General features: G+C 34.9%; 1 protein-coding gene across 1 annotated transcript in view; it reads right to left on the bottom strand.

Annotated features, from left to right (window-relative positions):
• The window catches only part of BMPR2 (bone morphogenetic protein receptor type 2), a 212,434-nt gene that overhangs the window by 74,039 nt on the left and 118,458 nt on the right, over window positions 1-19,937 (bottom strand). The window contains exons 2-3 of the mRNA XM_023622414.2: window positions 17,660-17,830; window positions 16,359-16,529 (exon numbers count right to left, since the gene is read on the bottom strand). Of these exons, the coding sequence (XP_023478182.1) occupies window positions 16,359-16,529; window positions 17,660-17,830 (342 nt within the window). The remainder of the gene's footprint in view (window positions 1-16,358; window positions 16,530-17,659; window positions 17,831-19,937) is intronic.

Genomic DNA, 19,937 nt, shown 5'->3' with positions numbered 1-19,937 from the left:
ATCATGAGAGTGGCAATAGGGTTCTAGAGCAGTCAGCTTTCTGAGAAGAGACACTAACTCCCTTGGCCTGGTTCTATGGTGTGGTTTTGGAAGTCATTCACGAAAGCTCAAGCTCAAGATTCTCTGCCTAGTGGTCCTCGAAGTGTGGTCCCTGAAATCAACAGCCATCACCTGGGAACTTGTTAGACATGTAAATTATTTAGTCCTACCACAGACCTACTAAGTCAAAAACTCTGAGGGTGGGGACAGCAATGTGTTTTAAGAGCCCTCCAAGTGATTCTGATTTTTGCTAACGTTTGACAACCATTGCTCAAGCCTAGCAACATTTCCAAAAGCAATTTAATACACTTTGTTGTTCTTTCCTACATAAACTAGCTAGGCTGGATTCTTTTAGGCAACTGAACTTTACCAGTTCAGGAAAGTACAGGAAGTATAACTTGATGATAGGCAAATGTAGGCCAATAAGTCAACTCTTCAGAAACAGGGCACATGACTTTATATTGTGTCCTTTGTACCGATTTCTGATGGAGGGGCAGCTGCAGATATCACCCTTTACATTTATCTTACTTCATTTATTTCTGAACTATAATTCACGTGTCAGGGAAACCTAACATTATTTATTATTGATACAAAAATTAAGTACTGACTATCACAGGCAAATTATTACGCTCAAATTCTTGTTGGTATTAACTCTGAAATATGAACCTGAGATTACAGAGAATTCTCAGTTTTCAGTCTACAAATTCACTAGAAGCTCCTGACCCAGGGTCTTCTTTAACTGTTACGTTCCTAGAAAACTATTATTAAATAGGGTTAAGTTATTTCCAACGAAGAGGAAAAAACTCTTGAACATCATATTTATGCTTAATAAGGCTTTATAGACTTACAATGTCAGGATTTCTTTGTTTGAATAAAATTTTACTTACAGAACATAATTAAAAACAGTCTGATCTCTGGGCCAGCCCAGTGGCCTAGTGGTTATGTCCACACACTCTGCTTTGGCAGCCCAGGGTTCACAGGTTCAGATCCCGGGTGCAGACCTAGCACTGCTCATCAAGCCACACTGGCAGCATCCCACATAAAATGGAGGAAGATTGGCACAGATGCTAGCTCAGCAACAACCTTCCTCAAGCAAAAAGAGGAAGACTGGCAACAGATGTTAGGTCAGGGCCAAGCTTCCTCATTAAAAGAAAAAGTCTGACCTCAAGCTGATAAAAAGCTCTAATTAGATAGGTACATTTCTTATTAGTAAAAATAAGGAAATCAATTACAATAAGTATAATTTGTAGAGTGCACAGACTCTTCCAAAATCTAAGAACCATGGCAGTCAATAATACTACTTTAAAAAAAATAATTTTAATGATAGCTAACTTTTAGGTATTTATTTATTTAATTCTTCTTTTTCTCACCAAAGACCCCCAGTACATAGTTGTATATTTTTAGTTGTGAGTCCTTCTAGTTGTGGCATGTGGGACGCCAGCTCAGCATGGCCTGATGAGCAGTGCCATGTCCACGCCCAGGATCTGAACCGGCAAAACCCTGGGCCACCGAAGCGGAGCACTCAGACTTAACCACTCAGCCACAGGGCCTGGCCCCCTAATGATACTTTTAAAACTTCTTGATTCTAAGTAGAACACTCCATTTCCAAGATGAGTAGAAAACAGAATACATGGAGAATGTGGGCAGTAAGCTTTCCATGTATGTTTCATTATTTAGTATTTCAAAATAATCCAGATATTTCAGAACTCATATTGGTAAATAACATAATTTCAAAAGAGAGATACAAGTTCTCTGTCGGTTTTCTACTTCTTTTGTATGACAATACATTTTCCATTAGCATGGAGAATTAAGGGAATATATGTACTATAATATCCTTTCTTTCTCAAGACAAGGACCATTTCTCCTACTGGGAGAGGCCTTTGAAAATGCATAGCAGCATTTTTAAAGATTGTATTGAGTGTAGACCAGGGCTTTTAAAATCGTTCAGCATCTGAGATAGTCTTGGACAACTAAAGTATTACCCCAAATGTCAATGGCAGCCCAACTGAGAACTGTTCTTGCCTTTGCCCTAAGCACCAAAGCCCTCACATAGAAAAATAAATCTGGGAGAAGAGGGTATACTACAGAACTCCTCATTACCATAGGGCACTTTTTACATCTGGTGTATTAAAAATCTCTGCAGAAATTTGGGTCCATCTTTAGAACAGAAACAACTTACATCTTGAGCAGAAACAATGAACCCTTTTGGAGTCGGAACACAGCCCCAAGTCCATACAAGAGGCTTGGAGCTTCCTGAAGTTTTGGAGGGAGTCTGGCCTTGACCAATAGCCAGAATCATAAAAAAATAAGAAAAATGCTGCAACATACATTGCAATGCACCCCCCAAAAATGTCATGCAAGTTATTCAGAGTATGCTATTTTATTGAACTTCAAAAAAAGCCATATTTAATATGGAAGGAAATATTTTCACACAAGTGTTAAAAAATAGAGCAGTTACCATGTGCTTTAAAAAGAAAAAAAAAAAAAACTCTTTCAAGCATATAAGACCTAAAGAAAAGAATGTCCACGCCCAGGATCCCAACCGGCGAAACCCTGGGCCGCCGAAGCGGAGCACGCGAACTTAACCACTCCGCCATACTGCTGGCTCCTAGGGTATTTTTAGAATGTAATGAAATTGAACGTTTTGTTCAACTAGCTATATCTACCTATGGAAATTTCCTCTTCAAACAAGACATTATCAGGGGAGTTAGAAAATATATTTGAAGGTATATAATCACCTTGCACCTAAGTTATTAATTATTAAATAAATCAAACAACTAAAACACAAAGAGCCTTATCTGGATTCCAAATAATGGGCTTCCTCATGGATGTTTATTTTTCTTAATAAACAAAGGAAATCTATTCATTTTCCCTGATTATGTGCATTTCTAAGCTCTTCTATGGATAAACAATGTCCTAGACATAGTAGAACTTGAACTTTACTAACTTGAACTGAGTAACATTTATTGAATATTACTATGTAATTACCCCATACTAATAGAAGAAAACGTGGTCATGCAAAGAGTATGAGAAATAAATTTATGCAAAGAACAATGTTTTTCTGTGTTTGTCTACTATAATGATTAGATGTAGATATGAAAAACAGCAGTCATGGGAAATAATAAAGTCAGGAATAGCAAAGAGGGGCAGTTGGTGGATGCTGAGCTGTCTAAATCTAAGTTCTAGATTTATATTTAAGTATAATGGAAGTAGAAGAAACAGAATCACAGCATTTTGTGTTAGAATTTATTATATCTACTATAATTTCAGATAAACATCTATCAGATATCTCCTGAGAATACTTGGATTATTTATATCACAAATTTTTATTATTACAATTTCTTATTAACTTCCTGTAGTGGGTTGAATTATGCCCCTCTGCCCCAGCCAAAGGTATTTCCACTTTCTATTCCCCAGAATCTGTGAGCGTGACCTTATTTGGAAAAACGGTCTTCACAGATCTAGTTAAGGATCTTCAGATGAAATCATCCTAAATAGGATACACTTCCCTAGAATATTATCATAGAAAAAACTTTCAGATGAAAACCAGTTACTTAAGATCATTAAATACATCTTAGGGCTATATAATTAAAAAAAACATGGAGGCATTTTATTCCAGGAATGCAAGGAGGGGTCAAATCTGCAAATCAATCAATACAATACACCATATTAACAAAATGAAGGATAAAAATCACATGATCAACTCATTAGATGCAGAAAAAGCATCTGACAACATTCAATATCCATTTATGATATATAGAAGGAACATACCTCAACATAATAAAGGCCATACATGAGAAGCCCACTGCTAACATCATACTCAATGGTGAAAAGCTGAAAGCTTTTCTTCTAAGATCAGGAACAAGACAAGGATGCTCACTCTCCTATGGGAAAAACCGAGTTAGGTTCCCGCGAGCCTCTAGTCAAAATATTTTCAGCAACCCATCAATACATAATCTTCTTTTATATGTGTTCCTGTTTAAAGATATCTTATTTAACGTGTATACTGTATACTGTTGATTCATTACCACTGAACTCATGGATGATAGCACTATAACTCCCACCTGAAAGAAGATTACCTAACACACATATTTTCTCTCTAAGGCACATCACAGCCTTCTTGCACTTAAGAACACTACACAGCACTTCAGCACTACACTTGGGGGCAATTTTAAACTGAAAAATCACCCCAAAAATGCAAAGAATGTGGCACTAAGTAGACTGTGAAAAGGACACTTCTTTACAGTATGACAGCTGAAATAAGAAGGCAGAGCACAGCCCTGATCAACTTTAGCTGGGAACAAGCATGCTGGGCAACTCAGATTTTTCGTTATTCTGTGCATGTCTGTGAATGACAGAGAAAGTACCGCAAGTATCGATTTTGAGGTTACAAATAAATTTCAGCAAGTACAAGAAGTCACAAATATGGAATCTGGGAATAATGAAGATCAACTGTGTTTTATTCATTGCTAAACCTTGAGAAGTATACACTTGGGAAAAATAAAGCAGAATATACATTGTTTCAGGAATAGTTTTTATAGCTCTTTTCGGGGGAGGGAGGTATGAAAGATAGAGGAAATATTATCTTTGCTCTGTTTCTCAACTAAACAGACATAGGAACCTGAATACACTTCATGAGAATAACAATAACAATTCTTCCTTCAAATAAAAAAAGATCACTGAATATAGGTTCTTATATGAAAAATAAAATTTAGAAAGAAAACCTCTTTCAAGGTAAAAGGAGAATTAAATGAGGGAGGATGTTTGTAATAGTTGGTTTCTAAAAAGACTTAAGGATTGTTCTCTCCTAATCTTAACAATCATTTATTGAATGTTTACTACATGCTAGGTATTTTACATGCATTATCTTGTTCAATCTATACAAAACTATATAAATTAGATACTCTTACTTTGCATATGAGGCCAGTGATACACAGAGACGCTAAGTAATCTGCTCAAGTTTATGTTTAGCAAGTAGAACAGCAAGGTTTTTAACCCAGGCACTGAGATTGAGAGCAAATGCACTTGATCATTATGCTATATAACCTCCCAAAGAATTAAATGAATATTTTTGAAACCCTGGACATCCCTCCCTCAGATGATCAATAGGTTAATTTCATATTATGGTTAGAATAAAACGTACTTTTTTTAAAAAGAAACACTTTGAGAAGCGCTTATAATAGTATTTTGAAGCTGTCACTGCATTCCCAGCCAAAGTTGTGTCTATTCAACTACTATTAAACATCATTTATCAAAAAGAAATAATAAGTGTTGGCTAGGATATGGAGTAAGGGGAACCCTTGTGCACTGTTGCACTGTAGTGAGAATGCCAATTAGTGCAGCCACTATGGAAAACAGCATAGAGGTTCCTCAAAAAATTAAAAATAGAACTACCATATGATCCCAAATTCCACTTCTGGGTATTTATCCAAAGAAAACGAAAACCCTAACTTGAAAAGACACATGCACCCCCATGTTTACTGCAGCATTATTGGCAATAGCTAAGATATGGAAATAACCTGAGTGTCCATCAATGGATGAATGGATCAAGAAAATGTGGTATCTATCTATCTACACACAAAATGGAATATTATTCAGCCGTAAAAAAGAGAAAATCTTGCCATTTGCCACAAATGGATGGACCCTGGGGGCATTATGCTAAGTGAAATAAGTCAGAGAAAGATACCATATGATCTCATTTATACATAGAATGTAAAAAAAAAAAAAGTGGGACATGAACAGACATTTCTCCAAAGAAGATATATGGATGGCCAATAGATACATGAAAAGATGCTCATCATCACTAATCATCAGGGAAATGCAAATCAAAACTACACTAAGATATCACCTTACACCTGTTAGAATGGCAAAAATATCCAAAACCAAGAGTGATAAATGTTGGAGAGGCTGTGGAGAAAAAGGAACCCTCATACACTGTTGGTGGGAATGCAAACTGGTGCAGCCACTATGGAAAACACTTAACATGTGTAAACAGAATCTTGTTACTCCTCCACTAAAGAATTAATATTCTGTAAAGGATACATACTTTGCTCTATTTGTCTTGTGCTGCTCCTTCACCAGTAATATTTTTAATAAGTGTAAAAAGGAACAACATATTTTGTTTTGCCTCTTGCTAAAAAAGCTTCATGAAGTACTAAGCAGAGACATTTAGCCATCCCTACTTTCCATTTTCTGTCTATTCAATCACTTTAATGTTGTCACAGAAGCAATAAAAACGGAAAAATCACTACAAATTCACAACAGCTAAGAACCTACCTGTGGCCCTATGCCAGTATCAGCTTCTTTGAATGTAAGCTTTCTTTTCTAGGTTGGTGTGAGATAAAGACATTTGCTGCCAGACACTGAAATTTGAATTTCTAATCTTAACAGCACAGCATAAATTAGAACGCGATTTCTTAATCCTAGCTTTAGATGCAATTCAATCTTTGTTTCTCATCAGCTTGATGCAATCATCAACCTAATGAATAAAGTAAATAAAAGAAAATAAAAGTATTCTTCACTTTTATACTAATTTTCATGCAAGAACCTCCAACATAAATACACTGAATTACATTTAATTTTTTTAGAAAAGGACAAATTTTTGCCTGTTTTTCTACTAATTTAATTATCTTGTTTACTTTATAGTTAGGGAGGTTAATTATAGCAATCCAGAAATCTTATCAAGAAATTGTTCTAAAATAAGTGTCCAAACCTTGCAATAGTTATATACTTCTTTCAAGCTCTGGGAATTTAAACACATCAGGATGAATTAAGGGTATAAGAAAGTAAAAGAATACTGTAGATATAAATTCATTTACTTAAAGACTGACTATCTTTTTAAACAGAGTAGGTACTGCAAAGTCTTGTGGTTGGAAGAGACTCAGAAGAATATAATTCACTTTCCTAAAGTGCCAGACTTCTGGTTTGAGGGAGAACGTGGACCAGTATTAGTGAAAGTTAGTTTTCATTCTTTTGTCTGATCACTGAAGAAGAAAATCTCAACTTGGTGACAATGTATCTCTATCAACTCTCAAACATTTGTTATTCTCCTCTTTTAAACACAGAGAAAGCAAGATTCAAGTTTCAAACAATCTGGCAAGCAACAAAATCTAGCTAGATAATAATACAGTTTTGTTTTCATCTTATTTATTTTTTTGTTTTGTTTTGTTTTGTTTTGTTTTGGAGGAAGATTAGCCCTCAGCTAACTACTGCCAGTCCTCCTCTTTTTGCTGAGGAAGCCTGGCTCTGAGCTAACATCCGTGCCCATCTTCCTCTAGTTTATACGTGGGACGCCTACCACAGCATGGCTGCCAAGCAGTGCCATGTCCGCACCCGGGATCCGAACCAGCGAACCCCGGGCCGCCGAGAAGCGGAACATGCGAACTTAACCGCTGCGCCACCGGGCCGACCCCTCATCTTATTTATTTTTAAATAATTTATGAAGTTACCCTCTACTTATGATACTGGCTTTCCATTACAGTAGTGATGGGAAGTTTTCCTTTAAAATGCATATAAATTTTTTAATGAGATAATCTGAAGAAAAATATTAAATAATGTGTCATGTAAATATAGATTTTGTAATACTTAGTGGTATACAGAATATGGTAAAAAAAATCATAAAGGGGTCCTCGAATTTTAGGAAATATGATCAAGTATTCTCAAAAAATCTTTTATCTCCCCTTCCCAAATGAAGGAACAAACAACCAAATACAAATACGCCCCTTGTTTGATTGTACAGTAATAGTTAATAACAACTGAGTATAGAGAATAATAGTTAAAACCAATAGAAACTAACGGTTAATAATACACACTCTGGAACCGAAACACCCAGGTTTGAATCTTGGCTCTACCATCGACTAGCTGTGTGACATGGTAAAATTATATAACTGTGCCTCAGTGTTCTCAACTTAAAATAAGAATATAACAGTAATCATTTCATGTTTCTGTAAGGGTTAAATGTAAAGGCTTAATGCACATAGAGCACTTAGTGTCTGGCACATAGTGAGAACTCAAAATGTTATATAGCTAATTTCTGTTTCACTATTTATTAAATGCCTGAATTCCTTTACATGTTTACTAAAAAGAGACTGCTCAGTCTAATAACTATAATCTTGATAAAGGGAATTAAAATTTCACTACTAGATTTATCCCATCTGAAATAACATTCTCTAAGAATCTTAAGTTTACTGTAAATATTTTATGAAGCAAGACATTAATGTCTTAAGGCCAGAAGGAAAGAGAACTAAGCATATGTTGATATGTAAGGGCAGCGCCTGACAAAGTTAACATATCATGTGGGTACAACAGAGGGAGAGTTTTCTAAGAAAAAATAAAGGGCCTCAGAAAATAAGATCTCAAGAGAAGAAAAGTACCCAATCTTCTTTAATTCCATAATTGTGTCTAGATCCAGGCCTTCTTATAATTATGTACTGAACAGGTACAGAACTACTGGCTAGTATTTTTTTAAGGTTCTTGCATATGGAAACAGTCAAATATGGTACGTATCCCCTTAAAAAGAGAGAAATAACTGAAACACAGACATACCAGTAGAAGAGAAAATCTTTAAAAAAATAATAATTGAGGTACAAAAACCCAGAATATGAGTTACCAATCCATAAATCTCCTCATCTCTAGCCAGTTTTGTCTTGGATGAGTATCTGATAATGTGTTTCTGGTTGAACACATGTTATAGGCCTCTGATGGCAACCTCAGATCTGAACCTCAGATCAGGGGTTACAGCAAAGGAATTGACATGGATTTCTAAATATCAGAAGTTCTTTTTTCCTTTCTTTCCTTTTTTTTTAAAAAAAGGTAGGGGCCAGCCTGGTGGTACAGCAGTTAAGTTCGCATGTTCCAATTCTCGGTGGCCCAGGGTTCGCTGGTTCGGATGCTGGGTGCGGACATGGCACCACGTGCCAAAACCTATGCTGTGGTAGGCGACCCACATATAAAATAGAGGAAGATGGGCACAGATGTTAGCTCAGGGCCAGTCTTCCTCAGCAAAAAGAGGATTGGCAGTAGTTACCTCAGGGATAATCTTCCTCGGAAAAAAAAAAAGGTAATAAATCTTAATGAAGGAAAACAAGATGTAAACTTATTTCAGATGCTAGGTTTGGAGGAAAGAAGTTTTTTCTGAGAACAGAGAGCTAGTGTTCTCACTGGCCAGAAATCAGTGGTGATCCATAGTCCAAATAAAACCTTAATTTTTATAGTACATAACAATGCTCACATACCTTTTTCCAACATTAATAATTAATTGCTGGTATTTAATAATTTTAAAACAGACATTGCATTTATGTCTCAAAAAAGCATCAGTGGACTTCCCATCCTGCTAAATTTTTTAGGAAACAGCTAGAATGAATAGTCTGCAGGGATTTCATTTATTTGTGTCCCTAGTTTGTTGCCTCCAAAAAACTATCTAAGGCAGTTTTATAAGACTACACAAAACCTGTAATTTAAAAAAAATTTAAGTACTAGAGGTAAGCGGAGCAATCTTCCTCCAATCCTGTGCCTCTAATCAAAGGGATCCTTGAATGACTATAGTGTGAGACTCTATGGAGCAATCTTCCTCCAATCCAGTGCCTCTAATCAAAGGGATCCTTGAATGACTATAGTGTGAGACTCTGTGGCTCAGCAAAATCACAGACACTCACTGACGGTCATGTGGTTAGTCTGTCAGATTTTCCCTGAAAACTCCCCGACATTATTCTTAAAGATCCAATGTTATCATATGCTTTAGTTTCTTTCACTAAGTACCTCATGGTCTTTAGCTTCAACTGAGGTTGGGGGAAAAAACCAAGCTTTTTCTGAGGAAAGAGAGCTATACCTTGTTATTCTCAGTCATCCATATATTCCTTCACTGCTGCTGGATCTAACCCTACTAAGGTATAGGTATAGCGGTAAGAAAGTGGTAAGAAAGCAAGTAAATGTGGCTGTGGATATTGTGTAAATGCATACTTGATGAGAAAGATATAATTCCAGCAACAGCAATGAGTGGTTTCATGTCAGGAAGTAAACTGCTCAGCTGAAAACAATCCAGAGAGAAGTGAGCAGGATAGAGAACATTAAGTATCCTCTTTGTTCCCTAGAGCATAACCTTACTGTGTGGCCTTTAAAAAAGCCATAACCAACTTGTGCATGATTTTCTTTACCAGTATTAAAATATGCTACAATTGTACTTTTCGAGTAAGCATCTTTGAAAATGGATCATGTAACAGCATCTATTTAGGAAAAGTTTTCTTTATTCCTGCATTACTTTAAAAATTAAAATATGATGCTTCATTTGTGGGGAAGAGAAAGGAAAAGGGAAACAATTAGGGCTTTTTTATATTTTTGCCATGATGAATCTAAAATAAGGGAGCTAATTTTTTTGTTTTTGTCCGCACTTGCTATCCCATGAACTATTTTGCTGAATTTGTCCCTTTCACTGAAAGTATCAACCAGCTTTCAATAAACACCTGTCAACTAGTGAGCAAACCATTAAATTCACTTCTTTAAAAAAAAATTTTTTTAATCCTACTGCTTTCAAGTATTTGGCAATATTTAAGAATTTACATATTAGCACATACTCTTTTGTTTATTAAATTATTCATTCAGCAAACATTTACTGCACTCCCACTATGTGCCTAATATGCACTATTCACTGTGGAGACAAAGAGGCATTAAAAAAGTCCCTATTACTAAGACTTCAAAGTCTAGTAGGAAAGACATAGAGATAATTACAAACGTGAAAATTTAGCCTGCAACTTATTTGCAATAGGTTCAGGAAAAAACAGAGATCTGTACATGAATATAGAGGAAAGGAGAATAATAAGGCAAACATAGCAAAATGTCAACAATTGGTGAATCTGGGTCAGGGGTATATGGGAGTTTTTATAAGTCAGAACTAATTTCAAATTTAAAGTTTAAAAAAATTTTTTGTTGGGGGCCCAAAATATTAACACAACATTTACTGTCTACCCATAAGCTGTAAGTCAAATCTGCTAGAGAAGACAGCTGCTTCGATGACCATTCCTCCTGATTGGCATGGCTGCTCATTAGACCAGAACGGTTTATTTTCGACTGAAACACCTAAATATTAAGGTGATATCTTCAAAGAGTTTATAGATGTGATAGCACTTTTTTAAAGGTATAAAATACTATGCAAATACAAGGTTTTAACAGCCATCAGAAAAACATGTGAGTTTCAGTGAACACTGAATGAGTAATGAACATTTTATTTCAACATCTTTATTAAGGTATAATTTATACACTATAAAATGAGCATGAACTTTTATTGAAAGATATTAAGGATGTTCCCTTAGGAAGAGCCAAAGTTCAAAGATTTAAAAAAAAATCTTACAACACATATTAAATTACTATTTAAAATGTAGCTCCTGTCATCCCTACAGTATCAACAGAAACTGACAAGGAAGGGATGAAATGGCTAGATTTCAGACTATTTTAAATCTTTTTTCTCAAAACTAGTTAGCTTCATTATTGAGAAATAATATTACAGATGGACAATGAATATAAGAAAAATCAAAAGAGAGAACAAAAAACATGTGAAGCTCAGTAACAAAAACAATGTAAAACCATTTTTCAAAATGATCTCAGCGAAGTTTTATTTTAATAATACTAGCGCTGATAAACATATGAAGAAATATGCACTGTAGTATATCATTGATGGGATGTGAACTGTTTCAAACTGGAGAAGCAATTTGACAATGTATGAGGAACTTTTAATACTGTTACTATGGGATATAGAAACTACAATTCTAAGAATTATAATTTAATATAATGCTATATATACAAAGATGTTCATTTAATAAAAATCTAGAAACAGCCTAAATGTCCAAAACCAGTGGAATGGATAAAGAAAATATATGGTTGATGAAATATTATACAACTATTAAACCTGATGACTATAAAACATATGCAATAACCTGGAAAATACTTACTCTATTATGTTAAACAAAAAAGCAGGATCTAAAATGCATTTGTATCGCTAATACAACTATACAAAAATAAAGAGAAAAGACTGGAAAGAAATATTCAAAATACTAACAATGGTTGTATATGGGTGAAGAGATTATTAAAGATTATTTTTCTCCTTTCCACTTATCTAGTTTTTCTAAATTAACAAGCAGGTATACCTATAATGTTTTCTTATACAAGTAATACACAAATATTTTCGCATGTGAAAGATTCAAACAATACAAAAGCATAAGAAGAATATGTAACCTTCCGCATCAACAGTCACCCCACACTATTCGCCTTCTCTATCTTTGATGTTTGCATCATGTTTCTCGTAACTTTTAAACATAAGTAAAAGTTTTTATTTGACAAATATTTACGTTAAATATTCAATAAATGGTATCTTTATAATGAAAAATTTTAAAGGAGAAAAAAAATCACTATTACCAAACTTTCTATTGATGTATTATTATATGACCATAAACAAAAAGTTCTACTTGGAAGTAATTTCTTTCAACTTCAAGACATAAAGTTACTTTTATTTTGGTCAAGCACATAGCATTTACAGACTAAATGTCTGACATTCTATGTAATAGTGGCTATTCTGTCGAGATTAATGCAAAAGCCAATATTCATCTTGTTTGCTAACTTTGAATTTACCTCATTGTTTTGTTTGAAGAACAAAATTAATAAATTGGGTTAATGTTCCTAAATTAGAGCACCTTACTTAAAACACTTCCCTTTTTATTGGGATAATATTACTGATTTCTAGTTGGGAATACTCCTGCATTTAGTTCCAAAGATTACAGCAGACCAAGATCTAGGTAATCTGAAATATAGCTGTAAAGATCTTTGAGGAGAACTTATGAACAAATTCACTTCTCTTTCACATAGCTAGATGTACAGGCGAAATTCAGAGACCTTGTTTTGTTTGTTTGTTTGTGGAAAATAAATGTAGCCAACTCGGTATGATTTCCTAATAGAAGTTAACAGGCTTGAGCAGATAGGATCTACATGAAAAAACTTCCTATTGCTTTCAGTTTAGTGTTTCATGAACAAATCAAAAGAAATAACTCAGAACTGAAGATCTCAGAGTATGGACTGATAAAATCTGTTGACAGAGAGAGAATTCTTGAGAAGTGTTCCAATTCAACAAAAAATATATTTTTAATTTTTTAAACTTTTTAGTTGGAAATAATCATAAATTTACAGAATAGTTGCAAAAATAGGAACAGTACAAAGAATATCCATATATCTTTACCCAGATTCAAGTATTATTACCATTTTACCCCATTTACTTTATCATTCTCTCTCAGCCTTCACACACACACATGCACATACGTGCACACACACACACACACAGGCACGCATACACTCATGTACATAATCTTCTTTTGAACCATTTCAGGGGAGGTTATATACATAGATCATGGCCCTTCTAAACACTTCTTAGACTACTTCCTAAGAATATGGATATTCTTTTATATAACCACAGTACTGTTATCAGCTTCAGGAAATTTAACATTGAAACAATTTTCTAATCATCCATTTTGTTAATTGGCCTAACAATGTCCTTTATCACATTTTTCATATCCAGTATAGGAGAGTTAGGTACTGCTTAGTTGTCAAGTTTTTTTAGCCTCCTTTAATCTAAATCTTCCCTGCAGTCTTTTTCTTATATGACATTGACATTTTTGAAGAATACAAATCTCCTTTTTGTAATAAAACTTCCTAACTGATGGTTTGTCTGATGTTCACTCATGATTAGATTCAGTTTATGCATTCTTGGCCAGACACTATGTCCATCTCAGGGTATCATGGATTTCCATGTGCCCTTCATTAATGATGTCAATTAATCACCTGGTCAAGGTGTTGTTCACCTTCCTCACTTTATAATTACTAATTTTTCCCTTGTAATATGGGGGAGACACTTTAAAACAATGCAAATATCCTGGCTCCTTATTGAAACTGCCCCTAGATTTAGGATCTTTTGATGATTCTTGCCTGATCCAATCCGTACCATGATGGCTGAGGAATGATAATTTTCCAACTCCAGCACTCCTACATTTATCAGTTGGCACTTGGCATTCTAGTATAAACAAGTGCCCTCTCTTTTCCCTTCTCTGCTACTGGCATAGACTCATGTATTCATCTTCTTTCCAATGGTTTACAATTTATTACTGTACTTTTTTAGCCCTCAAATCGTCCCAAATTTAGCCAGTGGGAGTTCTTTCAAGCTGGCTCCTGTGTCCTTGTGACAAGTCTCCATCCTATTTTTGGGCGCTTCTTTCCTAACTTTCTAGTGTTAAGAGATGTTTCAGGCTTATCTTGTCCGTATCCTGCTCTAGTCCTAGAATAAGTTGTTTTTCCAAGAAGCCTAAGTTCCTTTGAGTGGGGAACGGTATTAGAGACTAAATCTGGACACTAGTGTACTGACTGCTATTGTGGTGCTTGTGCTTCATCAGTGAGAGCTAAGAAATATATGTAGGCATATATGTACTTATTTATATACACATACACATATAAATATATACACAAACATGTATTCATGGTCACGTACACATGCAACGCATACATATGTATATTTTTAAAGTCCTAAGTCCATACTGATACCTTGAATTACAATTCTATTCGTATAGGATTCTCTTGTCATCCCCCATCTAGAACCTTGTGTCCCTATTCCTTCAGTAAGAACACTGGCTCCCAAGAACATCAATGCATTTTTTATTTTCTTAATCCTATAATATATCTACAAAATGTTTCAGAATTGCTTTGTCCACACTACTAAAAAACAACTCTTCTAAAAAGAGTTCAGTGTTTGCAGTTCTCCCATCTCTTACGTCCCATCTCACCCATAGAGTACATACGCTCAAATAGTGTGTTTTGCAAAATCCTTATATCAGTTCTTTCATTTTCCCTTAAGTGTGATTATGATATTTAAGTGAAATACAATTGGGGTCATTTGTTTCAGTTGGCTTTCAATTTGGGGTTTTTCCCCTTCCCATCCTTCCTGATTTAATTTCACTTTTTGCATATGTAGAATAGTAACATGATTCCAGAAGTCAAAACTATCATACAAAAAGCTGTACTCAGACAACTATTCCTCCTTCCTGTATTCTTTCTACTCCATTGCCTCCATCCCTAGTAAGCAACTGACTTCCATTATTTTCTGGTTTATCCTATCTTTGTTTCTTTTTGTAAAGATAAACTTTCTGTCTTAACACAAAAGATAGCATATTATAAATGCTTTTTATTTTCCTAACGTCATCTCTAGAAATCACTCCATGTCAGTTCATAGAGATCTTACTCATTTTTTCCTTGTAGCTGTATAGTTAGTACTCCATTACATGTATGTACCATAGTGTATTTCAATTAATCTTCTATTCTTGGACATTCAGGTACTTTCCAATATTATGCAGTTACAATTAACACTATAACAGATAACTCTATGTAGATGTATTTTTTAATTTTAATTTCTTACTTATTTTTATTTTATTTTTTTGGTGAGGAAGATTGGCCCTGAGCTAACATCCGTTATCAATCTTCCTCATTTTTTTTTTCTTTCTTTTGTAAGACTGGCACCTGAGCTAATATCTTTTGCCAATCATTTTTTTTCCCTTCTCCTCAAAGGTCCCCAGTAAATAGCTGTATATTCTAGTTGTAAGTCCTTCTGGCTCTGCTATGTAGGATGCCGCCTCATCATGACTTGATGAACAGTGCTAGGTCCGTGCCAAGGAGCCGAGCTGGTGAAACCCTGGGCTGCCGAAGTGGAGTGCGCAAACTTGACCACTCAGTCATGGGGCGGGCCCCCCACTTTTTGTTTTGAGGAAGACTGTCCCTGACCTAACATCTATGCCAATCTTCCACCACTTTGTATGTGGGATGCCACCACAGCATCGCTTGATGAATGGTGTATAGGCCCGTGCCTGGGATCTGAACCCATGAATCCCAGGCCACCAAAGCAGAGCACATGAATTTAACTCCTACATCACTGGACTGGCCCCCAATTCTATACATATATATTTTTGTATTGTTGGAGGTATATCTTCAAGATAAATCCTTACAAATGGGAATGCTGGGTCTTAAAGAGTAAGCACACATGTAGTTTTCTTAATATTGCCAAATTCCCCTCCCTAGGGGTTGGAAAGTACTATATTTTGATCCAAACTCATTTGGTAATATACCAATACCTTAGAAATCCTGGTGCATCTCTTTTAGATTTCAGATATTAGCTATATGCAGTCTCATGATGTTGGAATGCTCTTTCACTCCTGCCAAACCTGAATGTTTTTATATATTTTTAAATTTTGCAAATCTTTGATGAAGGGAATTAAAAGGAAAAGTAAGTTACTTTAACTACTTACTGAGTGGTGTTGTGTCTGGAGGTGGAAAATTCTCAGTAAAATTAACATTACACAAGTCTGTGCTACAGCAGCAGAAACGGTATGTTCCATTCTGAATTGAGGGAGGAGTGGTAGTTACTACACATTCTTCATAGTGACACTCCTGGGGGTCTCCAATGTGAGACCAACATCCTACAAATCAATATTAATGTAAGCAAGTTAGGAGTCAATACAATAGACAAAACTAAAAGGAAAATAACAAACTAAGAAATAACTGCAATCAATGTGACAGAGTCAGTACACATAAGTTATAAAACACTCTTGCAAATCAATAGGAAACACACATTTTTAAATAAGAGAAAAATGGCAAAGTATAAATAGGCATTTCACAGGGGAAAAAGCCACCAACAAAATGTTTAACTTCATCATTAATCTAAGAATTATTATTAAAGCAACAGTAAGATTTCATTTTTGTTTATATCTATTAAATTGTTCCAAGTTTAAAAAATAATAACACACCATCATAATAAGGATTCAGTAACAGTCTCATACACTGCTGGAGGGAAAGTAAATGTGCATAGCATTTCTAGAAAGCCACGTGGTAATTTTTATGAAGAGTCTTTAAAAGATTCATGTTTTACAATCTAATAATTCTACTTCGAGGAATCTATTCCAAGGAAATAACCAGATAAAATCAAAGACTTATGTTCAAAGATGTTCACTGAAGCATGATGTATTACAGTAAAAACCAGAAAACAGCATAATGCCCAACCACAGAGTAATGTATAAGTAAACTGTGGTACACGTATGCAATGATTCTTTGTTAAATGTTAAATATTGAGTGGTTAAAAATGTTTTCAAATAATATTTAAAGACATGGGAAAATGGTCATGATATAATTTAAGACAGGAAAACGTGAGTATGAAATTGTTTATACACTATTATACTAATTTTGAAAAAAGAAGTATACACACGTATAAACATACAGGTATGTAGAAAACACACCTGAAGGGAATAAACTAATATAGTAAACAGTTTTTAAGAGTATGGAATTGTACACGTTTGTTTTTCTTCTAATTTTCTATATTTTTTAAACTTAATACAATGAAGATATATTATTAACATTATAATAAGAATTAAAATAAGCTAAAAATCAATTACCTTTCACAAATTTGGGGCTTGTGGGTGAATATATACATGGATATATACTTTTAAATTTACTGCTTTCCTAGAGAGGGTTTTAATCTACCTCCATGTGCTTTTTAAATAAACTTTAATTGTACGAAATACAAAATTATTTCAGGTAAGAAAGTATTACTTGCCTTGTTTTACGAGATTTATGTCCCCTTTTGATTTCTCCCAAAGGCCGTAGCAGGTACTACCTTTTGAGCATAATATGGTTCCATTTTCATGAGAGATTCGACTCTCACCTATCCCAAGGTCTTGCTGATATGGATCTTTAAAAGCACATAGACGTTCTTGATTCTGAGAAGCTAAAATAAAGGAAATAAAAGAAAAACAAATTAATTTTATGATAATCTTTGCAAAAAAAAATTACTATATAAAATCTTAAAGAGTCTTTTTGAATGGCATCGTAAATTCCCCTACTAAATCTCTAAGAAGGCTTGAATAAGTTTGTAATTTTATATTTATTCAGTAACTTCTTTTTGTTCATTAATTAAGTTGCAACCTCCAAACAAGAAGCAAACTTGAAAACTCATTTCCTAAAAGCAATCCCCTCTTACACAAATTATTCTCACCACTCTTTCTCCTATTAAATAATTTTGGTGTCCACTATAACTCCTCAGTTGAGGGAAACAATAGACAGAATAAACAAATGGGACTTCATCAGACTAAACAGCTTCTTCAAGGCAAGGGAAAACAGGATTGAAACAAAAAAACAGCCCATTAATTGGGAAAAAATATTTACAAGCCACTTATCCGACAAAGGGTTAATCTCCATAATATACAAAGAACTCACACAGCTTAACAACAACAAAACAAACAACCTGCTCAAAAAATGGGCAGAGGATATGAACAGACATTTCTCCAAAGAAGATATAAGTATGGCCAATAGACACATGAAAAGATCTTCATCATCGCTAATCATCAGGGAAATGCAAATCAAAACTACACTAAGATATCACCTTACACCCGTTAGATTGGCAAAAATATCCAAAACCAAGAGTGATAAATGTTGGAGAGGCTGTGGAGAAAAAGGAACCCTCATATACTGTTGGTGGGAATGCAAACTGGTGCAGCCACTATGGAAAACAGTATGGAGATTTCTCAAAAAGTTAAAAATAGAAATACCTCATGACCCAGCCATCCCACTACTGGGTATCTATCCTAAGAACCTGAAATCAGCAATCCCTAGAGTCCCTTGCACCCCTATGTTCATCACAGCATTATTTACAATAGCCAAGACGTGGAACCAACCTAAATGCGGAGCAACTGATGATTGGATAAAGAACATATGGTATATATACACAATGGAATACTACTCAGCCATAAAAAAGGACAAAATTGTTCCTTTCGCATCAACATGGATGGACCTCGAGGGTATTATGTTAAGTGAAATAAACCAGACAGAGAAAGACGAACTCTATATGACTCCACTCATAAGTGGAAGTTAACATATAGACAAGGAGAACTGATCGGTGCTTACCAGGGAAAAGGGGGGAATGCGGGGAGGGCACAAAGGGTGAAGTGGTATACCCACAACACGACTAACAATAACGTACAACTGAAATCTCACAAGGTTGTAATCTATCATAATCTTAATAAAAAAAATGATACTCTTTTTAATGTTAGTAAACTACTGTGTTGTAACTGATCCTTTAGCATAGTGCTTATTACTGTAGAAATGTGTGACCATTTAATCATTTTCAGTTCTGCAAGTTATTTGCAATAAAATTAGAAACTCAAAAAAATAATAATATTTTGGTGTCCGAATAAAGAAATATCATCAAAAAACATCCATGATCTAATTACCAAGCCTTTAAAACAAACAAATTAACAAACCTAGGGGGCTGGATAATTTTGGGAAATTCTACAGTACTCACTTTTATAATATTTTGCAGTCAGTTGTAGAAAACTAAACACACATCATTAGGCATGGTAACTAAGGATTAGGAGAGGGACTACAAATGGGTACATGGTTTCTTTTGGTGGAGATGGAAATGCTCCAAAATTAGATTGTGGTAATGGTTCCACAAGTCTGTAAATTTACAAAAAAATAACTGTTCACTTAAAATGAATGAATTTCATGGTATATAAATTATACCTTAATAAATCTGTTTTTAAAAACCTACGGTGGGGCCGCCCCGTGGCAGAGTGGTTCAAGCTCAGCCTGCTTCACTTTGGTGGTCCAGGTTAGCGGATTCGGATCCCAGGTGCAGACCTACTCCACTCTCAGCCATGCTGTGGAGGCATCCCACATGCAAAATAGAGGAAAGTTGCCACAGATGTTAGCTCAGGGCTCATCCTCCTCAAGCAAAAAAAAAGGGGAGGCCTGGCAACAGATGTTAGCTTAAGGTAAATCTTTCTCACCAAAAAAAAAAAACAAACACAAAACTAAGACTATTAAGTGGGCAAAAA

This window comes from Equus caballus, chromosome 18 (assembly GCF_041296265.1).
Source record: "Equus caballus isolate H_3958 breed thoroughbred chromosome 18, TB-T2T, whole genome shotgun sequence".
NCBI classification, from domain to species: domain Eukaryota; kingdom Metazoa; phylum Chordata; class Mammalia; order Perissodactyla; family Equidae; genus Equus; species Equus caballus.
This window is presented reverse-complemented; position numbering and strand designations above follow the sequence as displayed.